We start from the raw sequence: 18,453 nt of genomic DNA, 5'->3' as shown, positions 1-18,453 counted from the left end.
AATCCTTGAGGGCGACTCCTAAGGAGTGACCTTCACTTCCTGAGACATGGTCTTGACCATCTCACAAATCATTAGATGATTTTTCATTGATTTTATTAGATGAAAATAATGGAAATAATCATATCGCAGACAAGTGCTTTTTTTATTATTTTTTATTTTCTGGAAAACAAGGGGTATGTCATCAGTTTGAAAATAGGTGCATCTCAAATATTTACCAAAACTCAAAGGGTACCTTTTAATTGCGCTTTAAAAAAAAAAAAAAAAAAGATATTCACATTATCCCTTGAAACATGTAAAATACCTATAGAAAACAAGATCCAAACCCGTTAAACTTCGGGTCTATCCATTTCTCCATCGGTTTGCTATGTGTTTCCCACCTATTAGTCTGACGTGGCATTCTGTGTTTCACACAGCTTAAAGGTTTCGATTCTATCCACAATTTTGTGACCATCTCAGCACCCAATCAAATCCATTCTATTAAAATTCCCTCCATTGAAGTTGCAAAGAAGTTAAAAAAAAGAAGAAGATAGATTTGAAACCAATTTCACTAAACTCTGGAGTTGCAAGCTTACACAGCGAACACACCTTTCTTCAATGGGTATTTTTCTTTGACTAATAAACAACAAAGATGGGTGTGTTTTCAAACCAAATACAAGGTCTCAAAGCAACTTCATGGTTCAACCCAATGAACACTTCATCTGAACCAATCTCCTCTACTTCCCATTTATCTCTCTTCAAGGTATAAAACTATAAATCATACTTTGTTCACAACCCCTTTTTCTATTTTCTCTATAATTTTGTATATTTCTTTTACAAAGATTTAAAAGAAATTTTATCTTCTTATCTAGAATCCCATTTCAGGATACAATTCAATATCATCGAAACAGAATTCTTTCCTCAGAGGTCAATCTGATATCAGACACTTCCTTTGGGTCACTCGAAATCGCCGAAGGAGAACTCGAGCAGGTAAGTGATTTAGAAATTCTCTTTTGAAATGTTGGATAAACTTAGATGGTTTGAACTCTCAGAACAATTCTATTATGAAGTTTAGAGATTAATGTTATATCCATGTTCTTAAAAAATGCATATAACACTGTTATTATGGTCTTTATAAATACAATGCCCCTTTACCTGTTATGTTATCCGTTACATAATTTGTTTGAGTAGTTCCAATGAGATTCCCCAATGTTATGCTGAGAATATATAGTTAGGACCTATGTTATCTGGTTCGTCAGTTCGAATTCGGGTTCGGAGTTCATGTATTGCCAATATAAAATGAATCTGGTTCGTAGCTTGGTTCGTTTGTGCATATATATAATTCAAGGATACAAATTATAATTACAATTATAATATTAAAAAAGATTCTAAGTTAAATAGAAATAAATTAGTAAAATAATCTAACTTTTAAATATGAACAATGAAAAAAAAATTAAAAATCAATTAAAAAAATATTTGGTTAGCCGAAACTGACCAAAATTCGGTGGGTTCATGGTTCGCTTGATTTTACGAGCCCAGTACGAACTGTACCGCGAACTGGTTTGCTTTGTACCGATTCGTGGTTCGGGCTAGTAGAAACGAATTGGGTAACATAGGTTCAGACCTTCAGAAGAAGATGCCGTTTGATAAAAAATTCAATGACCATTTTACCATTTATATCTTCCATCCCCTTTTTTGAAGAAATGGATATATAATGTGTGTGTTTTCAATTGAATTATTTTAACAAACCTTTTTTTTTTCTCCAAAAAATTAGCCATTTTAAACTTATGACATCTTTTAATAGCATTTCGTTTTTCACCATTTTATAGCATGGATTGTGGGTTCTATTAATTTAAACCATTGTATAATGCTGTTATAAATGGTAATGCCAGCCTCCATCAGTTTAAACCTTAGGATTTTGATGATTGTTCATGGAAAATGGGGTGGCAAAAAAATCATCCTGAAATTGCGATTTTCAGGAACATGATTACATATTTTCCTTGGAATTCAATTTCCCACTGCAAACAATTTTCCACCCTGGGAGGTAAAATGATTTTCCCACCTCCTAATGCTATTCTCTCGTGATTAACCCCCCACACTCAAAACTAAAAGCCAACTCTCTTCTTGATGTTCTCCTAGGTACAATCAAATGGAAAAATTCATTTCCCAGAACCATTTTCCCAAATAATTTATATTTCCTTGAAAACAAATTGCCCGAAATCAAACAAAATCTTAGTTATATTTGTTTCTTTTCTTTTTTTAATCTGTTTTTTTTCCTAAACACTTCAATTTGGTAGTCACTTTAAAAATTCCTCAATTCCAAACATGAATCCTGATCATACATTTCATGTAGTTTATGAGAGGGCATTTGAACACTATTGCAATAAGAAAAGATATGGCTTTAGACAGAATTGAATGAAGGAACAAGATTCATTCTGCTGACCCTCAATCTTTGGAAATAAAACTTTGATGATACTTTTTTCTTAACTAGAGAATATGTTTTAATCAGCATAGAGAGATTTTTTGTGGTCTAGTTTTGATTTTGGTTTGGTTTTTATACTCTAGGAGTTGTCGTTGCTCCAAGCTGTGTTCTTCCACTAACCGAGGAAAATGTTGAGAAAGTTTTGGATGAAGTGCGGCCGGGCCTGATGGCTGATGGAGGGAATGTAGCTTTGCACGAGATTGATGGCCTTGTTGTGGTATTGAAGCTACAAGGTGCATGTGGATCATGTCCAAGCTCAACCATGACATTGAAGATGGGGATCGAAACTCGGCTCAGGGATAAGATTCCAGAAATCCAGGAAGTGGAGCAGATCTTAGACACTGAGACTGGTCTTGAGCTCAATGAGGAAAATGTCGAAAAGGTAAAATGCTAAGTTTTTTCTAATTACCCAAACACTTAGTTATGTCGAAGATTTGTTCGACCGAGCAAATTTATAGTTCTTGCTAACAGGTCGCTCTACTCACTAAATTATAGATGATGAGGAAAAGTTTATAAAATCAAAATTTTAAAAGATTCAGATTTGGAGGCCTTTCTTCTTTCTGCTTAAGATAATATAAAACATTCTAATTCAGTTACCGTACCGTGCCAATGAACAATTACCCTTCATTTGTGAGAGGAAGTTTAAATCTTGAATATAGAACAATAGATTAATAAATGTCTCTTGGCATCTTTCTCCATTTCTTCATGAGGAGATTCATTCATTTGAAGTTATAAGTTTAAACTTTTGAACCACTCTATCAACAATTTTTTTACTGTACTGCACTGCACACTAAGAATCTGATTTGGTAAGACAATTGAACTTTATTCTGTTTTTTTACTGGAAAAATGGTTATGTTTGTGATGCATAAGAGATTTTCTTATGTATTTGGTAATTCAGATTCTTGCAGAGATAAGACCATACCTTGCAGGCACAGGCGGTGGATTGCTAGAGCTAGTTAAGATCGAAGGATATGTAACAAAGGTGCGACTCAGTGGGCCTGCAGCAGGGGTTATGACAGTTCGCGTAGCTTTAACACAGAAATTGAGAGAAAAGATACCCGCTATAGCCGCTGTCCAGTTGATGGACTAGTGAAGTAACATTAAAGAGAATTTCATTTACTGTAAAGGGGGTAATACAACTTTTCATCTCAAATGAAATAATGAGTTATATTAAAGGATCAAATTTGTGCTTTTTATACATATGTTGCAACATTCATCAATCCATCTGACTTTTTTTGTGGGATATGATCTTATCTCTCGCACTTAACAATTTGATTCTGATCTAACGAAATCTTGAAGGATGCAAGTCACATACCTTCAATGAAGCTTGAACAATGAGATCAGCGAGAATGAGATCCAACAATAAGCCTTTGGTATTTTATAAATCGATGCAAAAAATAGATCCAAATAATGAATCCTGACCCCTTGCTCTTCTATCGAATCAACGATCGATCTCCCTTCTTCAAACTACCATATGCCTTAAGTCAAAACAGTGGTGCTTTACCATTTTTTTCTGTATGACCAAAACGATGGGATTTTCTTACGATCATACATAGTAGGGGAAGGTTACCACTTTCTTCTTTAAAGAGTTTTTCTTTCCAATTCCACCCCATCATCAAATTGGAAGAAACTTTAGGAAGATAACAACTCTTATACATTTAGGAAATCACAAGATCTCATTCAATGGAAACTTCTTAGATCGCAAGAAAATATTTTCAACTTGGTTCCCAATGTCCTAAGTCAATAACAATTCAATCCCTTTAAAAAATTAGAATTTAATTGTGAAGACAACCTTCCTTGATGGTGACCTTGAGAATGATACTATATGGCTCAGCCTGACGGATTTGCAATCCAAGGCAAGAGCACATGGCATGCAGTTTGAAGAAATCCATATATGGATAGAATCAAGCCTCTAGGTAGTGATACCTAAAGTTTGATCAAGTTGTTGTCAGGCATGGATTCAAGGAAAATATGGTGGATAAATGTATTTACCTTAAGGTCAATGAGAGCAGATTTGTGATTCTTGTTCTTTATGTGGACGATATCCTACTTACCAGCAACGATATTCACCTACTTCATGATACAAAACAATTTTTATTGTTGAGTTTTGACATGAAAGACATGGAGAACATCAAGTATGTCCTAGGGATCAAAATTTATAGAGATCGTTTTGCTGGATTACTGGATTTGTCTTAGAAAGCTTATGCTTATATTGAGAAAGTTCTTAAGAGATTTCATATGCAATCTTGTGCACCTGGTAAGACCCCAATGGTCAAATGTGACAATTTTAGTGATAAACAATGCCCCAAGAACCAAATCGAGAGAGACTAGGTGGATTCATAGGTATATGCTTCAACTGTTGGAAGTCTGATTTATGCAATGATTTGCATCCGACCGGATATCAGATATGTTGTTGGCATACTTGGTAGATATTAGAAAAATCCTAGGATTGATCATTGGAAAGCAGTGAAGAAGGTATTAAGGTATTTACAGAGAACAAAATATTTTATGTAGATTTTCAAGAGGTCAAGCAAGCTTAAAATAGTCGATTATTCAGACTCAAATTTTGCCGAATGTTCTGACACTCAGAAGTTTACTTCTGAATATGTTTTTACACTCGCTTGTGGGGTAGTTTCTTGGAGAAACTCCAAACAGTCGATTATTGCAGATTTCACTATGTATGCTAAGTATATCAGTTGCTATGAGGCTACTCGACAAGCTATGTGGTTAAGGAACTTCATCATGGAATTAGGCATTGTGGATTCTATCAACAAGTCTTTGGTTGTTTCTTGCGACAATGAAGTTGTGACTAAGTTTGTGAAGAACGACCGAACTACTAAAAGCAATAAGCACATAGACATTAAGTATCGTCTAGTGTGTAAGAAAGTTCGAGAGGGCATTATTGAAGTACTGCATGTGTTTACAGACTAAATGATTGTAGACTCTCTCATTAAAGGACTTCCACCTAATGTATTCAAGGAGCATGTTAGTCGCATGGACATTTTGAAGTCGTTTGACTTTGTAGCCTAAATGACTTATTTTGTCTTTATTGATGTTTTATTTGAGACTGTCTTGGATTGGGTGCACTTGGGCAATGCATTGTTAAAACCTTCATTATGATAGGATGGTGATGGTTTTCACATGGCGATTGCTTTAACATATCAGAGTGACACCTTCAATATGTGAAACATAATGAATTTAGATAATGTACTCAAGTGATTGCATGAGGAGTGTGAATTATCTCTTGATACTCTACAAAATCACTAAGATGATAAATTCTCATTTATTTGATAATCCAGTTTTATGACCATGGAATTGTCTTGGTGCCAACTCCAAGGACCATCAAAGTACTCATGATCCACTATTGGCATTATCGTTGAAATTGGGTGAAAGTTAAAGTGGTAACTAATTGTCTTAGTCAATGATTTTCTAAAACTAAGAGTGATCACTCGATTTTAAAGTAAAACTTTTCAAGCCCCAAGTCTTTTCTGCAAAACAAAATTATTTACTGGACCAAGTGGGAGATTGTTGGAATTTTAATTAAAATTATTTATTTATTTTAAATTTTTTTAAATTAAAATATCTTAATTAAATACTAATTTTTTATTTGGACCACAAAAGGACATTTTAATTTAAAGAAAATCTAAAATAAATAAATAATTTTAATTAAAATTCCAACAATTTTTTTTTAGAACTATTATAGGAAGAAATTTAGAGTCTGGTGACCTAATAACATTCACATATAGTTTTTATTTTATAGGAAGAAATGTGTTGAGACAGCAAAAATTATGAGAGAAATACAAAAACAGATATTAACTTTTTGAAATTTTCAGAATCAGGCATGGAAAGGATAATTACAAAATTGGATAAAAAATTATTTCTTTTAAAGCAGCAAAGCGAAATCCAATACTTTTGAATGGATTTTTCTCTATAATTTGACCTGATCCAATAATCTAATACAGATTTTCTAGATTTAATTCATAGCTTTGGAGTTAATGGGTGTTCACATTTAAATCGCTTTCGTGTTAAAAATTACATAAGCTGTACAGCAGCACAAGTTCTAAATACAATTTCAAATGAATTGGTTGGGCGCTAGAAATGTTATGGGCATCCTTTATATGTCTAGGTTTAAGGAGTTCGTCGGCGTGGGTACATGTACATGGGCTTTAGTATCGGACTTAAAGCTCTTTTGACTTAAGTTTGATGTTCCCTCTCGTAAATGAGTAAAAGACATAGCATCCTCTTTAAAGTAACAAATGAAGATAGAGATTGGCAAACGCCTAGTGTTGTCTAATATGACCAAACAAGCGTGCCTTATCAAGTGTTACAATCGATGCACATTTTAATGTTACTTCAACATTATCCTTAATTTTATCACAATTCTGAAAATAGTCTTCTAATTGTTTCAGCATTACAAAGAGTTTGATGCAATAGTAGAAAGATTGGGAAAAATGAAGCAATATTGAATTTATTCAAGGAAAAATGTAAGAATTACCCATTTATTAAGAATTATCTAAATTAGGGAGCAATTTTATTACAAAACCTTCCTTACTTTATCAAGTTTGTTATTGAACAAACCTTACTTTATGAATTAGCATGACTAAGCTAGTAAGATTTCAAATCTTACTAAGAGTTGTTGGACCTACGTGGATTATTAATTGGAAATCCAATACTAGAGTCTTCTAGAGTTTGTGGAAAAATTCAGATCCAAAAGGAACGAAAAAAAATCATTTTTTACTTAGATCAAGGATTTTGAAAGTGAATGGCTACCAAACTCCCAAATTTAAAATTAAAATTCACATGTGAAAATTAATTTTTTATTTCGATTTTTTTCTTCTTCAGAATTCAATCATTTTTAACCTTCTAACATTAGATTATGTTTTTCGATGTGGTTAGGATCACTCCAAGGTATGTTAACTAACAAATTAAACTCATCAATTTGAATTTTATGACGTGGATCAATGCTACTAGGTTTGTTGGGTAACAAACTTGATAAATTAAGGTTGGGTGGATAACAAACATCATAAAGTACGGTTCCTTTGGAATTGTCAAAACTCCAATGAAGATTTTTTTTTAATAAAATTGCAACAGTAAGATCTCCCGGCTAAATTTCTCTAATATTTATTACAAAATAGTATTATTTAAATGTTTTTTCACTTTTATAAACATAAGGATCCACCTTATGTACTATTGTCAGTTGTTACCATAAATTCGTAAGGGTGATTTAGACATGCCCCCACGATTTGATAAATATTTGAGATATCCCCGTGTTTTATGACATGCCTCCCTTAACCTAAATCCTTTCTACAAGACTTTCTTACAATGACCTAAATGCTCTTATTTTTAAATCTTTAACGAAAAATTCTTGACATTCTTCTCCTAAATATCAGTGGTAATCTTTAATTTCTAGTAAAAAATTCTAGACACTTTTCTTTTTTAAATTATTGATCTTCAGTCTCTTGGATAAATTATTTTAACCTATTCAGCCTCCTCTTCTTTAACCTTGTTTTCAATTACTTTAAGATAATTTTTTATTTTTCTACTAAAAAACCCTTTCTTTTTATTCTTTGGTGATCATATCTTACTTTGCATATTTGAAGGTTGAAGAAGATAGAATCTTAAGATTGAAAAATTAGAAAACATAATCATACTCTAGACAATAGATTGTAGGGGAGAAAAATCACAATAAAACTCATCATCTTTTTACTTTTTAAAAATTCAATTTTTCTCTTGGGGTTTGAAGGTTGAAGAAAGTAAAATCTTAAAGTTGAAAATCAAGTGAGGAGAAAAAAAAACTAGGGGACTTTAGCTAGAAGAGGAAGAGTCATTTCTAATTAAAATTCTAGAATAGACCATGGTCAAGGGGCATGTCATCAATTTGAAAACACAAGGGAGGAGGGGAGAGGAGAGGAGGGTCTAAGTCACCCAATTTTTAAAGACCACAGCCTTATGGAGCACTTCACCTTTAAAAAAATAAAAAAATAAAAACCTATTTTTGGTAATTATACAATGTCCAATCAATCAATTAAAACAGCTTGCATTTGAGTTTGCCAACAGCTTTTACCTGATTCCAGTGGTAAGACACCAATGGTGTGAAGATTTTTGGGGACAGAAAAAATAATGAAGTCTTTAGGAATACATCCTCTCTAGAGTTATAGCCATTGGATGTAATTGCGACTTACATAAGGAGGACGTACACTTCAGGTCGATAGTAATAGAGCTGAAAACAATGACTCAGCACATCTCTCTTTTTCTCTCATCTCTCCTACTTTTTAATCTCTGTATCACTTACCATAGAGTACAGACGTCTCTATCAGTCTAAATTACGTGGCTAGTAAAGCCAAGGAAACTAGGAAGAAAAGAAGCAATGTCGGTGTCATTCCGAGGAAGCGTTAGCAACGTCGGTCCTGCACTCCCAGAAGTTGAGTAAAGTTAACCGACACCCACTTCACCTTACCCTACTCCACTGACTTATTTTCCATAAGGGGCACAAATTTACTTACCTCAACTTTACTTCCTTAGTAATTTCTATTAAAATGTTATTATAAGAGAGTTACTATTACCAAACCGACTGTATGCAATTCTATTCTTTGGTGATTTACAGAAGAATTGGTGTGGCAATAGTAATTATCTATTACAAAGAGTGTAAATTATTTTAAGTTAAATTCAAATTATAGGTAAAATTCATAATTTTTTAATATGGAAGTCCATCAAAGGAGGGGGATGATGCCTCCAACTAGGATGCAACAGTTGCACAATAATGATCGACAAAGCCAAAGACAATGCTACCTAATGCGAGGAAAGTGTGTACCCCCACCCCTTTTTTTTTAACTTAAGGCTACAGGTATTAGCAGAGGTTTTGAAAGGACAATATATTTTGGATTTTTGGTCAATCTCTCGGGGCAAGGTTAGCACCTTCAAACAACTACCTTAGTGGTTGGGATGACATACCTGTCACCTATGGCCTACGTGTAATGCATCACACGATATTCTCTCCACATGTTGACCCATGAATGTTTGGGCATTTGTACGAGGAGTCATCGATGAAAAATCAACTTGGTTGATGAATCCAGCCATTTGATCGATATGTTAAAAAAATGTAAATCCAATTGAGAGTGTAGTAAATTGCAATCAATGTCGATGGTGCTTCGAAAAATATTCCAAGAGGTTTTTTCTTTTTTTTTTAGGGTGGGGGAGTGCAATTTTGAGGGATGAGGTTGGGCTGAATTTAGAGTGCTTCTCTCGCCCTCAAAACATTAAATCTCTCAAATGTTAAAGTTTTGATTGAGTTGAATTCTCTGTTATTAGTTCAAGCCCTTAGAAGAAGTTTTTTTTCATGGCAACTGGAAATTTGGATGCATAGAATTAAAACGGCCTTGTCGATGATCACATGGGAAGTGAAGCATGTTCGGAGAGATGGGAATGCAACAACGAATGCTTTAGCTAATTTCTACTTTCACTCTTTGAAGTCTAGTTCTCTTTCTAAGGTGTTTATGCTTCCCTTAATTGTTAAAAAAATTGTTTCCAAGGTAATAGGGTAAGCCTCCCTTATTTTCGACTTGTAAATTAGGGGTTTTCCCCACATTATTTCTTCTTTGATTAATATAAACTCTGCTTACTTAACAATAATAATAATAATAATCCATGATTGAGAGTGAAGATATGAGATTCGACTACATTACCATAATTAGAAGACCCTGGCCAATTTAATTAGCCTCAAGATTATACATTGGATGCTTGAAATTTAGAAATCCTTACAACTTATTTCTTATTAGGGATGCTAATCGATTCAATATTTGAAGGCGGCTCAAATCTTAATCAAGAGACTACTAGGTCCCTACTCACGAGGTCTCTTAAATGAAGTTGAAAGATAGCTCAAAGAGATGATGTGATAAGACGATTAGACATCTAACTTGCACTCATTACTTCGATGAGCATGCATACCAATTCAATATTACATTTATTATACCAAATAATCATGCCTATCTGATTAGTATGTTTACAAGAACTTGTTACCTCCAGCATGTTCTATTTAATTTGATATTTACTTACGAGTCGTGCTGTAGTAACATTTAAATGTACATCATGGGGATATTTTAGTGTTACTTCAGCATCATCCCTTTTTTTACTCCCCAATCTATAATAAAAATGGGTGTGACCACAAAAAAGGAGGTTTAGAGGGAAAAGGTAGAGAGAACCGTAATTAATTGTACATGTATAGTCAAATTCCTCTAGTAGATTAGCTTTAAGGGCCATAGGATGCACTAAAAAATTCAACTATTAACCCTGTAAACCATATCATATGTTTATCTTTTTTATCCTATTTATCATACATTTTGATAAAATCATGATTGTTGAGGTAAATTTCAAGATATGGATGATTGCTTTTTTACCTTACCATCAATGATATGAGATCCTTTAAAAAGAAAAAAAAATTATATATACTTCTTTCAGAAAAATAGCAATCAAGTTGATTTATGGTGCCTTGAACACCAAATAGGTGAAGCAAGCAATCATGGGTTAATGTATGTGAACTATAAAACATAAAGAATAGATTATTTGATCCAATTGAATTTTGAGGTGACTCAAATATACAATTTGAAAGGGTTAGATCAATCTAATCAACATAAAAATTCGTCAATCTAGGTTTAATCTAATTTTATAATATTTAGGTTCACACTTGTTTCTTCTCACATGCTCTCGAAACACATCCCACTTAAAAAAAAAAATGCTAATGCTACATTCGATAGTTTCGTATTGAACCCATTCAGAATCAATAGGTAATAGGTTGCTGAGTGGGTTCATTTTTTTTTTTTCAATAACATCGTACTGATTGGAATGTCTTTCGAGAAAGATGGAGGTGGCGAGGAGTGGGAATTGGGTAATCTTTTCTCATATATTTTTTGGGGAGAATTAATCCTCCCCTCCAATAGTTAGGGAATAATACCCAACTCCAAGGTTTTAAAATGGGAAAAATCTGAAAATAAGAGTTGAACATTATAAATATTTGACTCACACTCATTTCCCCAAATCTTTTCTCTTATATTTTTTCATAACTAAAAAATAAATATGTTTTCTATGAGTTAATTGTTTTTTCTAATTTAAAACATAGGAGTTGGGTATTATTCCCCAACTATAAGAGAGGATTAATTCTCCCCAAAAATGTTGGAGAAAAGATTAGCCAACTCCCCTCTAAAAAGCTTTAGATGCTTTGGCAATGAGTGCGAATCTAGTATTTACTGATATTTATTATGTTCTGCTTTTATTTATCAGAAAATAAAAAATAAATATGTTTTTTTTATCGGGAGTTAAAATTTCCAATTTTAAAACATCCGGATTGGGTATCATTCCCCCAACATAGAAGGAGAGGATAAATTCCCCCCAAATATGTACGAGAAAAGGTTAACCAACGCCCATCTCAACAATTTTGATGCTTTTAACTCAACCATTCCACTTAAAAAGCTCTTAAGCCCTATAGCTAAGATAGAGTTCCCAGGCTCATTGGTCTCCCTCTCTCTCTCTCTCTCTCTCTTCAAATATCTGATTAGAGCTACCATCGAGGGAGACAGCTCTGCAACCTTGCTAGGAGTAGAAATTCCGGCTGTGCTTTGAATTTGCCGTCCAAACAATTACACTAGTGCGTGTGAGACACTCACTCGGAGGGTAGAGAGAGGAAACTGAGATACCCACCTCTCTCTCTCTCTCTCTAGATTGCATGTGTGTTAGATCGTTTCAACTCTATTATTGTACTCAACAAGAACAAAAGGCAAAGCTAACATAAAAGGAAGAAAACCACCTTCCTCTCTCTCTCTCTCTCTCTCTCTCTTTGTGGGTTTGTAGCTTAGGACGTCAGAGAGAAGATGAACATCTCCAACAATGTCTGTGAGAATTGGAACAGCAACAACCCTTCAATGGTATCCTTTGTAGGGTTAGAAAGCAACAATCAAAAGCAGTTTTGGGATTGGGAGACTAACAATCACAACAACACCACAATCACCACCACCACCACCAACAACAACAACCCATTCATTAGTAACCACCCCACAACCAATATCTTTGATTGCAGTAACATTTCTTCTTCTCCTCCTTCAATTTTTGCTGCAAATTGCTTATCAACCAACCAATTTTCCGACTACCACGCATCTTCGACCGATTTCATGAAAAAAGAAGCAGACTACCATGGCAGTGGTGGGAGAATTGGATTGAATCTTGGCCATAGGACTTACTTTTCATCAAGAGAAATTGGGTTGATGGATCGACTTTACAAGAGGCCTAGAGGGTTTTACCAGGCAAATCAGATCCCTAGATGCCAAGCTGAAGGTTGTAAGATTGATCTTACAAATGCCAAGCATTATCATAGGAGGCATAAGGTGTGTGAATTACACTCTAAGGCAACTAAAGTTGTAGCTGGTGGGAGAGAACAGCGTTTCTGTCAGCAATGCAGCAGGTACAATTTAATTAAACACCACCCTTTCTATTCTTTTTTAATTTCTGTGATTATATCAATAACTGGTTTAATGATCTGGTAAGCAAAACAAAGGGGAAGGGGTGGAGGGATTTGTTTGTGGGTTTGGGGAGGGGATATGGGTGTAATTTATCTTTCTATGAGTTCAATGTAGCATGAAACAAGACAAAAGAAAGTTCTCTAAATTTTAGTCATTTTATTTTTATGTATAGTTAACTATCTTAGAGCAGAAGTAGGGTTTGAGGAGATTGTGTTTGTGTGTGGTGGGGTGGAGTTATGGGTGTAATTTATCTTTATATGAGTTCAATGTAGCATTGAGGCAAGATGAAGATCTCTTCATTTTTGTCATTTTATTTTAATGTGTAGTTAAATATATAAGAGTAGAAGTAGGGTTTGATTTTCTTTGAGTTGGGGTGTTATTATCTTCATTTTTTGGTGATATGCGTGTAATTAATTTCCCCTTATGTGAGTGCATGCAGCATTCAAACATGATTTATAAACAAATATCGTTTTCATTTTACTATTTCTTAATGTATGAGTAAATATCTAAGTCCAAAAGAATGTTATATTTTCTTTAAATTTGGTTTTGATTTTTTGGTGATATGGGTGGGATTTACATTTTACTGATTTAATTGTTGTAGTATTGGAATTTTGAGGGCAATGCAGCATTTCTTTTCCACTAATCAAGCAAGAGATTCTTTAAAACTCAAATTAAAAAAAATAAACAAATATATACCCCAAGAAATTTTTTTCAACAGTATAGATTTCTTTGCATTGCAAGGAAATATAATTTAGGATTTTTTTTTTTTTTGTTGCAAATTACCCGGTTTAAAATAGTAATAAAAAATTAGTTTTTAGAATTTTGTTGTTCTTTTTGGTGTTGATTCTCTTTGGTGATATATGTTATACACTTTTAGAGAGAGAATTGAGAGCATTAATGCATCTTTTGAAATGAACTTTAAACCTATGGTTCTTTTTCTTTTGCCTTTGTGATCGACTTGTGACTTTAAACCTAGATTTCTGAAAATGTAGCTATTTCTCTTCATTTTTTTCCCTCTTGAAGCCTTTAGTATATGGGTATTTATTTTATTTAGATACTTCCCATTAAGTAATACAGATTTTTCCCTGACCTACATTAAGCTTTTTCGAGATAGTACGGCACATGGGAGAAAGAGTTTGACACTGGGTTTCATGTCTTGGGGATGGGTTTTTATTTTTATTTTTCCCCTTCCCCTCTCTCTTACTGATCTATTGGGACTTTTAGGTTTTCAAAAATAAATAATATAATTAATTTTTTTATATCTATTTCTGGAATTATGACTGAAATTTTATTTTCTTCTTTGTATTTAATCTAACTTAAAAATATATTCTAAATTTCTTTGTGTAGAAAATATTTTCAACTTGGATTTTCAGGTAGGATGGGATGTTTTATAAGCATCAATATTAGAGACATTTGGGTGGGGGTGGGGGTGGGGGTGGAAAATATCTCGATGAAATGCATCAATAATTCTTATACACTTTCATGTCAGGACGTTTGATGTGAGGTACAATTATTCTTTTAGTCAATTTAAGGTTTATTTTGGGAGAGCTCTCTTAATTTAGGGTGTTCTTAGTAAAAGTTAATGTGACAATGGAAGCACTCTGATTTTAGACCTAAGTCGAAGAGTATATAATCGATGAGTCGTGATAATCTGACTACCTCACATGGCATACTCAATCGATTATCTAACATGACAAGTTCGAAATGTAAACCTCTACTCCTTGAGATGCACGGTTCTCTCGCGATACACTTTTTTGAGAAGTACAGTCATGTATCCCGAGGAGCACAGATCTACGATTTTTGAACTTTTCACGTCAGGATAGTCGATTGAGTTTGCCACGTGGGGTAGTCATATTATCATGATTCATAATCAATTTGTAATTTACATTACAAGACTTAAGTCAAGGAGTATGCCATCAACTTGTAATCAAGGGGGTACTTATAATTTTCATCAAAATCCAGAGGGGTACCTCTAAATTACCCGTAAAAGAGTTTATGGTATTGCATTCCCATGCAAATACCCTCCTCTAATTTGGTTTTCTCACTCTTGTGTGTGAACAGGTTTCATGTATTGGCAGAGTTTGATGAGTCAAAGAGAAGCTGCAGAAAACGCTTGGCTGATCACAATCGACGCAGGAGAAAGCTTCAACCCGGCCCATCCGACTCGGTATCGACTCAAATATCTGAAAACGGTACTCTAAAGTCATCCCTCTCTCTCCACTTTTGTTTGTTATCTTTGACTTTTTCTCCATTGCTGCAACTATACCCACACTCTTGGATCTTTGCACGTGAACCCAACTTTCAATTTATAAATAATTGGGGTATTTTAGGCAATAACCCCCTAGTTTTGATAAATATTTGAGATACACCCGTGTTTTTTATAACGCATAGCATACCCCTTGATTGTGGTTATTTTTATAAACGACTTAGAAAATGACCAAAATGAACTGGCTATGGAGGTATTTGTGTCATTTTCTGATAGTCTCTGGGAGAAAAACCAAAGTCAAGGGTCATCTCATCACTTTTAAAACACAGAAGGGTATACGTCTAAATCAGCCTAAATAAAAGCAGTAAAAAAGACTGGACTGTCTTTCTTTATTTATGTAAGTTGTTCATTATTCTCTCTTTACTTCTTCTTCCCAAACATCAGCATTTCCACATGTGGGCCCATCATCTTCAAGACCAGAACTCAAGGTGACATCCCTATCTTCATCAACTATTCTCCCTTCTATGATCTCTGCATCCACCACCAGAAAATCAAGTACCATCAATGCTAAAGGAACAATTATCACCGGTGGTCCTCCTTCCTTGTCTCTTGGTGGACAACAACTACAACAACATCAACAACATCAACAACATCACATCTCTTCTTCTTCTTCTTACACTACTACCAATCAACGACCGTTCATCATCAATCATGACTCAACACCATTGTTTGATAGAGAGAACACTGTTGCACCATATCATAATCTCTTCTTCACTAGCTCCAATGAAGCTTCACAATCTACAACAACAGGTGGTGGGTCTGATCACCATAGCCAGCATCCGGAGGAGTTGCAGAATTTGCTGCACTTACGTCAAGCCATGTTTGAAATTGAGTTGCTCTGACTGTGAATTGTGAGTGAGATTAGCTGATTTAATGTTCAAACCTAACATCAAAACTGTGTTAGGTTTTATGTTTGTGAGACACCGAGCTGCCATATTAAATGGTATTGAAGGTTTTCCTTTCGATTAATGTTGAGGTAATGAAATATGTACTTCGAATCCATTGATTGGTTGCTTATGCCAAGATTGGTGGACCCAACTCCCAAGTGGTTGGAAAATAAGGGATTATCTATTATGGTAGCTCGCTTAATAATGGATCTTCTCCCCCTATTTTTCACGTGGCCCACTTTGATCAAATAATTTAATTTTAAGATTCTCCAAAAATCTTGGAATCAATCAGTTATTTATTCATCATTGAAGTAGTAAGATTTTCCCTTTAGCTGTTAAAATTTTATTACCTTCAAATCTCAAGAACTAAATAGGGTTTTTTTAGAAGTTCAAGTGATTGATTTTTCTAAAAATTTATAAAACATCAGTTGTATATTTTCCAAAAAAATTTCAATTTTATTTTCATGAAACTTACTAAAATTTATGAGTCGTGCTTGGGGTGATACATGATTTACTGTGATTCTTTCAATTCTGACGTGGAGATGCATACATAATCATAAATGATTTTTACTCGTCTCATGAGGAAACACATCTATGATTATAAATGCACATCCCAGTAAGAATTGCAATAAATACTGTGTCAATCCAGCATTTTTCAAAATTTATATGAATTAATTGAAATAAACTCTCTTAGAATAATTAGAATCAAAACTTTCTTACTATGATTTAAGTATTTTGTTAACTTGTGCCCTAAGGGGCCCACGTTAAAGTGCAATAAATATATTTTGAAAATTGAATTTTGCAATAAAAATACTCTTAAAAAGTTATTTTTAATCAAAATTACCTTAAAATTCTAATTTTCAAAGTGTATTTAATGCACTTTAACATGTGTACAAGACCCTTTAATAGTCCACCACCTCTCCAACAATTAATATAGAAGAAATAGGGGTTGTGTTAACATGTGCCCTTAGGGCGCAGTTAAGCAGCCTTAAAATACACTTGAAAAATTGAATTTCCTACCAAAACTACACCTCAAAATATTTTATTCGGAGACATTTATGAGAAGGTTGTGATTAGAGTGATAATAAATAATGAGAAGACAAATTAATGAATAGCGATCCAAAACGATATCCTATTCCTATAGAAACAAAAGATGTGAACTGGCACGTTTTGTTCGTGTTTAATATACATAGGATCATATTTAAATACTAATAAAATCTTGCCACATAGAGTATTTAGAATATTTATGTGTATTTATTATTAATCAATTTTTCTTGTAAAAAATTGTGTTTATATTATTTTAATTTAATAAAATGTAATGTTAGTTAATTGGATTATAGGGAGACTTAATAACTCAAAATTATAATTTTGGAGTTCAACTTTAAAATAAGTAAAAGCAAAAGACAAAATCGATGGTCAAGAAATACTTGGAAACTATTCTTTCATATAAGTAGTAATGAAGATATTGATAAGGATATTATTAATAAAATTAGAAATCATCAATTATAAAAATGTAAATATACTTTTGAAGTGCTTATACTTCTTAAGTATGAATAGAATAAAATGAATTTTTTTTCTACGATGACAATTAGATCAGTTATGCTTTATAGCATGAACATGCAACTTATACTTTTAACTTTTGAAGTGTTGTTTCAATTTGTAGGGTTGTTTTTTTCACTTAATAATATATTATTTTATAAATTAAGAAAATAATTGTCTATGCTTTGTGAAAGTGAATGTTAAAAAAAAATGATGATGTTTTGATGAATAAGTTAAGAATAATTCTATACCAACTTCTACATTCAACATTGTGCTAATGTAATTTACTCCTCCAAGCCTATGTAGTGTTGTCGAATGATTAATAAAGATAAGGTTATAAGTAAAAAGTCATGATCAAAGGATATTTACAAATGACAATTATATTTTCATTTCTTGAATGGCATTCATTTTACACAATTTAATAATATTAGATGATGTTAAAGAAAACATTGAAAAATAAATAGCACTCAGATGATTGTGTAAAAATAATTGTTAGTTGTAAATATCACTTGAACACCTCCCCATATGTAATGGATGTAATTTTAAAAGAAAATATTGGAATGATACAGGTATTTATTATATTTCTCACAAATCTGACGTGGGATGTGTATATATATAATCATAAATGTGTTTTATTGCGGTGCGAGTAAATATCATTTATGATTATATTTATATATATGCATCTCCACGTCAGAATAATGGAAATCACAGTAAATCCCGTGTCACTCTGCACGACTCAATTTTAAAATGAAAAATGCAGGAACGACACAAACGGAGACTCGAGAATAGCCTTAGTAA

At 33.3% G+C, this 18,453-nt stretch overlaps 2 protein-coding genes across 2 annotated transcripts; both read left to right on the top strand.

The window, feature by feature from the left end:
• The first annotated feature begins 457 nt into the window (after positions 1-457).
• Positions 458-3,654, top strand: NFU3 (NFU domain protein 3). The gene is made up of 4 exons (XM_086449192.1): positions 458-739; positions 849-966; positions 2,542-2,840; positions 3,357-3,654. Exons 1-4 carry the CDS (start codon positions 629-631, stop codon positions 3,546-3,548), a joined length of 720 nt encoding a protein of 239 aa, XP_086305318.1. The 5' UTR covers positions 458-628; the 3' UTR covers positions 3,549-3,654.
• Positions 3,655-11,827: 8,173 nt separating this feature from the next.
• LOC147397495 (uncharacterized) lies at positions 11,828-16,351 on the top strand. The gene is made up of 3 exons (XM_086449191.1): positions 11,828-12,905; positions 15,025-15,155; positions 15,614-16,351. The coding sequence occupies exons 1-3, from the start codon at positions 12,319-12,321 to the stop codon at positions 16,069-16,071; spliced, it is 1,176 nt and encodes a 391-aa protein (XP_086305317.1). The 5' UTR covers positions 11,828-12,318; the 3' UTR covers positions 16,072-16,351.
• Positions 16,352-18,453: the final 2,102 nt, after the last annotated feature.

This window comes from Akebia trifoliata, chromosome 8, assembly GCF_017979445.1.
Source record: "Akebia trifoliata isolate Shusen 1 chromosome 8, ASM1797944v1, whole genome shotgun sequence".
Taxonomy (NCBI): domain Eukaryota; kingdom Viridiplantae; phylum Streptophyta; class Magnoliopsida; order Ranunculales; family Lardizabalaceae; genus Akebia; species Akebia trifoliata.
The sequence above is the reverse complement of the archived record's forward strand: the minus strand, read 5'-3'. Positions and strand labels throughout refer to the sequence as shown.

Bases quoted from the DNA above. Each gene is read 5' to 3' on its own strand.
- NFU3 (XM_086449192.1), top strand. From the start codon at position 629: ATGGGTGTGTTTTCAAACCAAATACAAGGTCTCAAAGCAACTTCATGG. The intron at 740-848 runs GTATAAAACTAT...CTTCTTATCTAG, and splicing joins CCCATTTATCTCTCTTCAAG to AATCCCATTTCAGGATACAA. The intron at 967-2,541 runs GTAAGTGATTTA...TTTATACTCTAG, and splicing joins CCGAAGGAGAACTCGAGCAG to GAGTTGTCGTTGCTCCAAGC.
- LOC147397495 (XM_086449191.1), top strand. From the start codon at position 12,319: ATGAACATCTCCAACAATGTCTGTGAGAATTGGAACAGCAACAACCCT. The intron at 12,906-15,024 runs GTACAATTTAAT...GTGTGTGAACAG, and splicing joins TTCTGTCAGCAATGCAGCAG to GTTTCATGTATTGGCAGAGT. The intron at 15,156-15,613 runs GTACTCTAAAGT...CCCAAACATCAG, and splicing joins GACTCAAATATCTGAAAACG to CATTTCCACATGTGGGCCCA.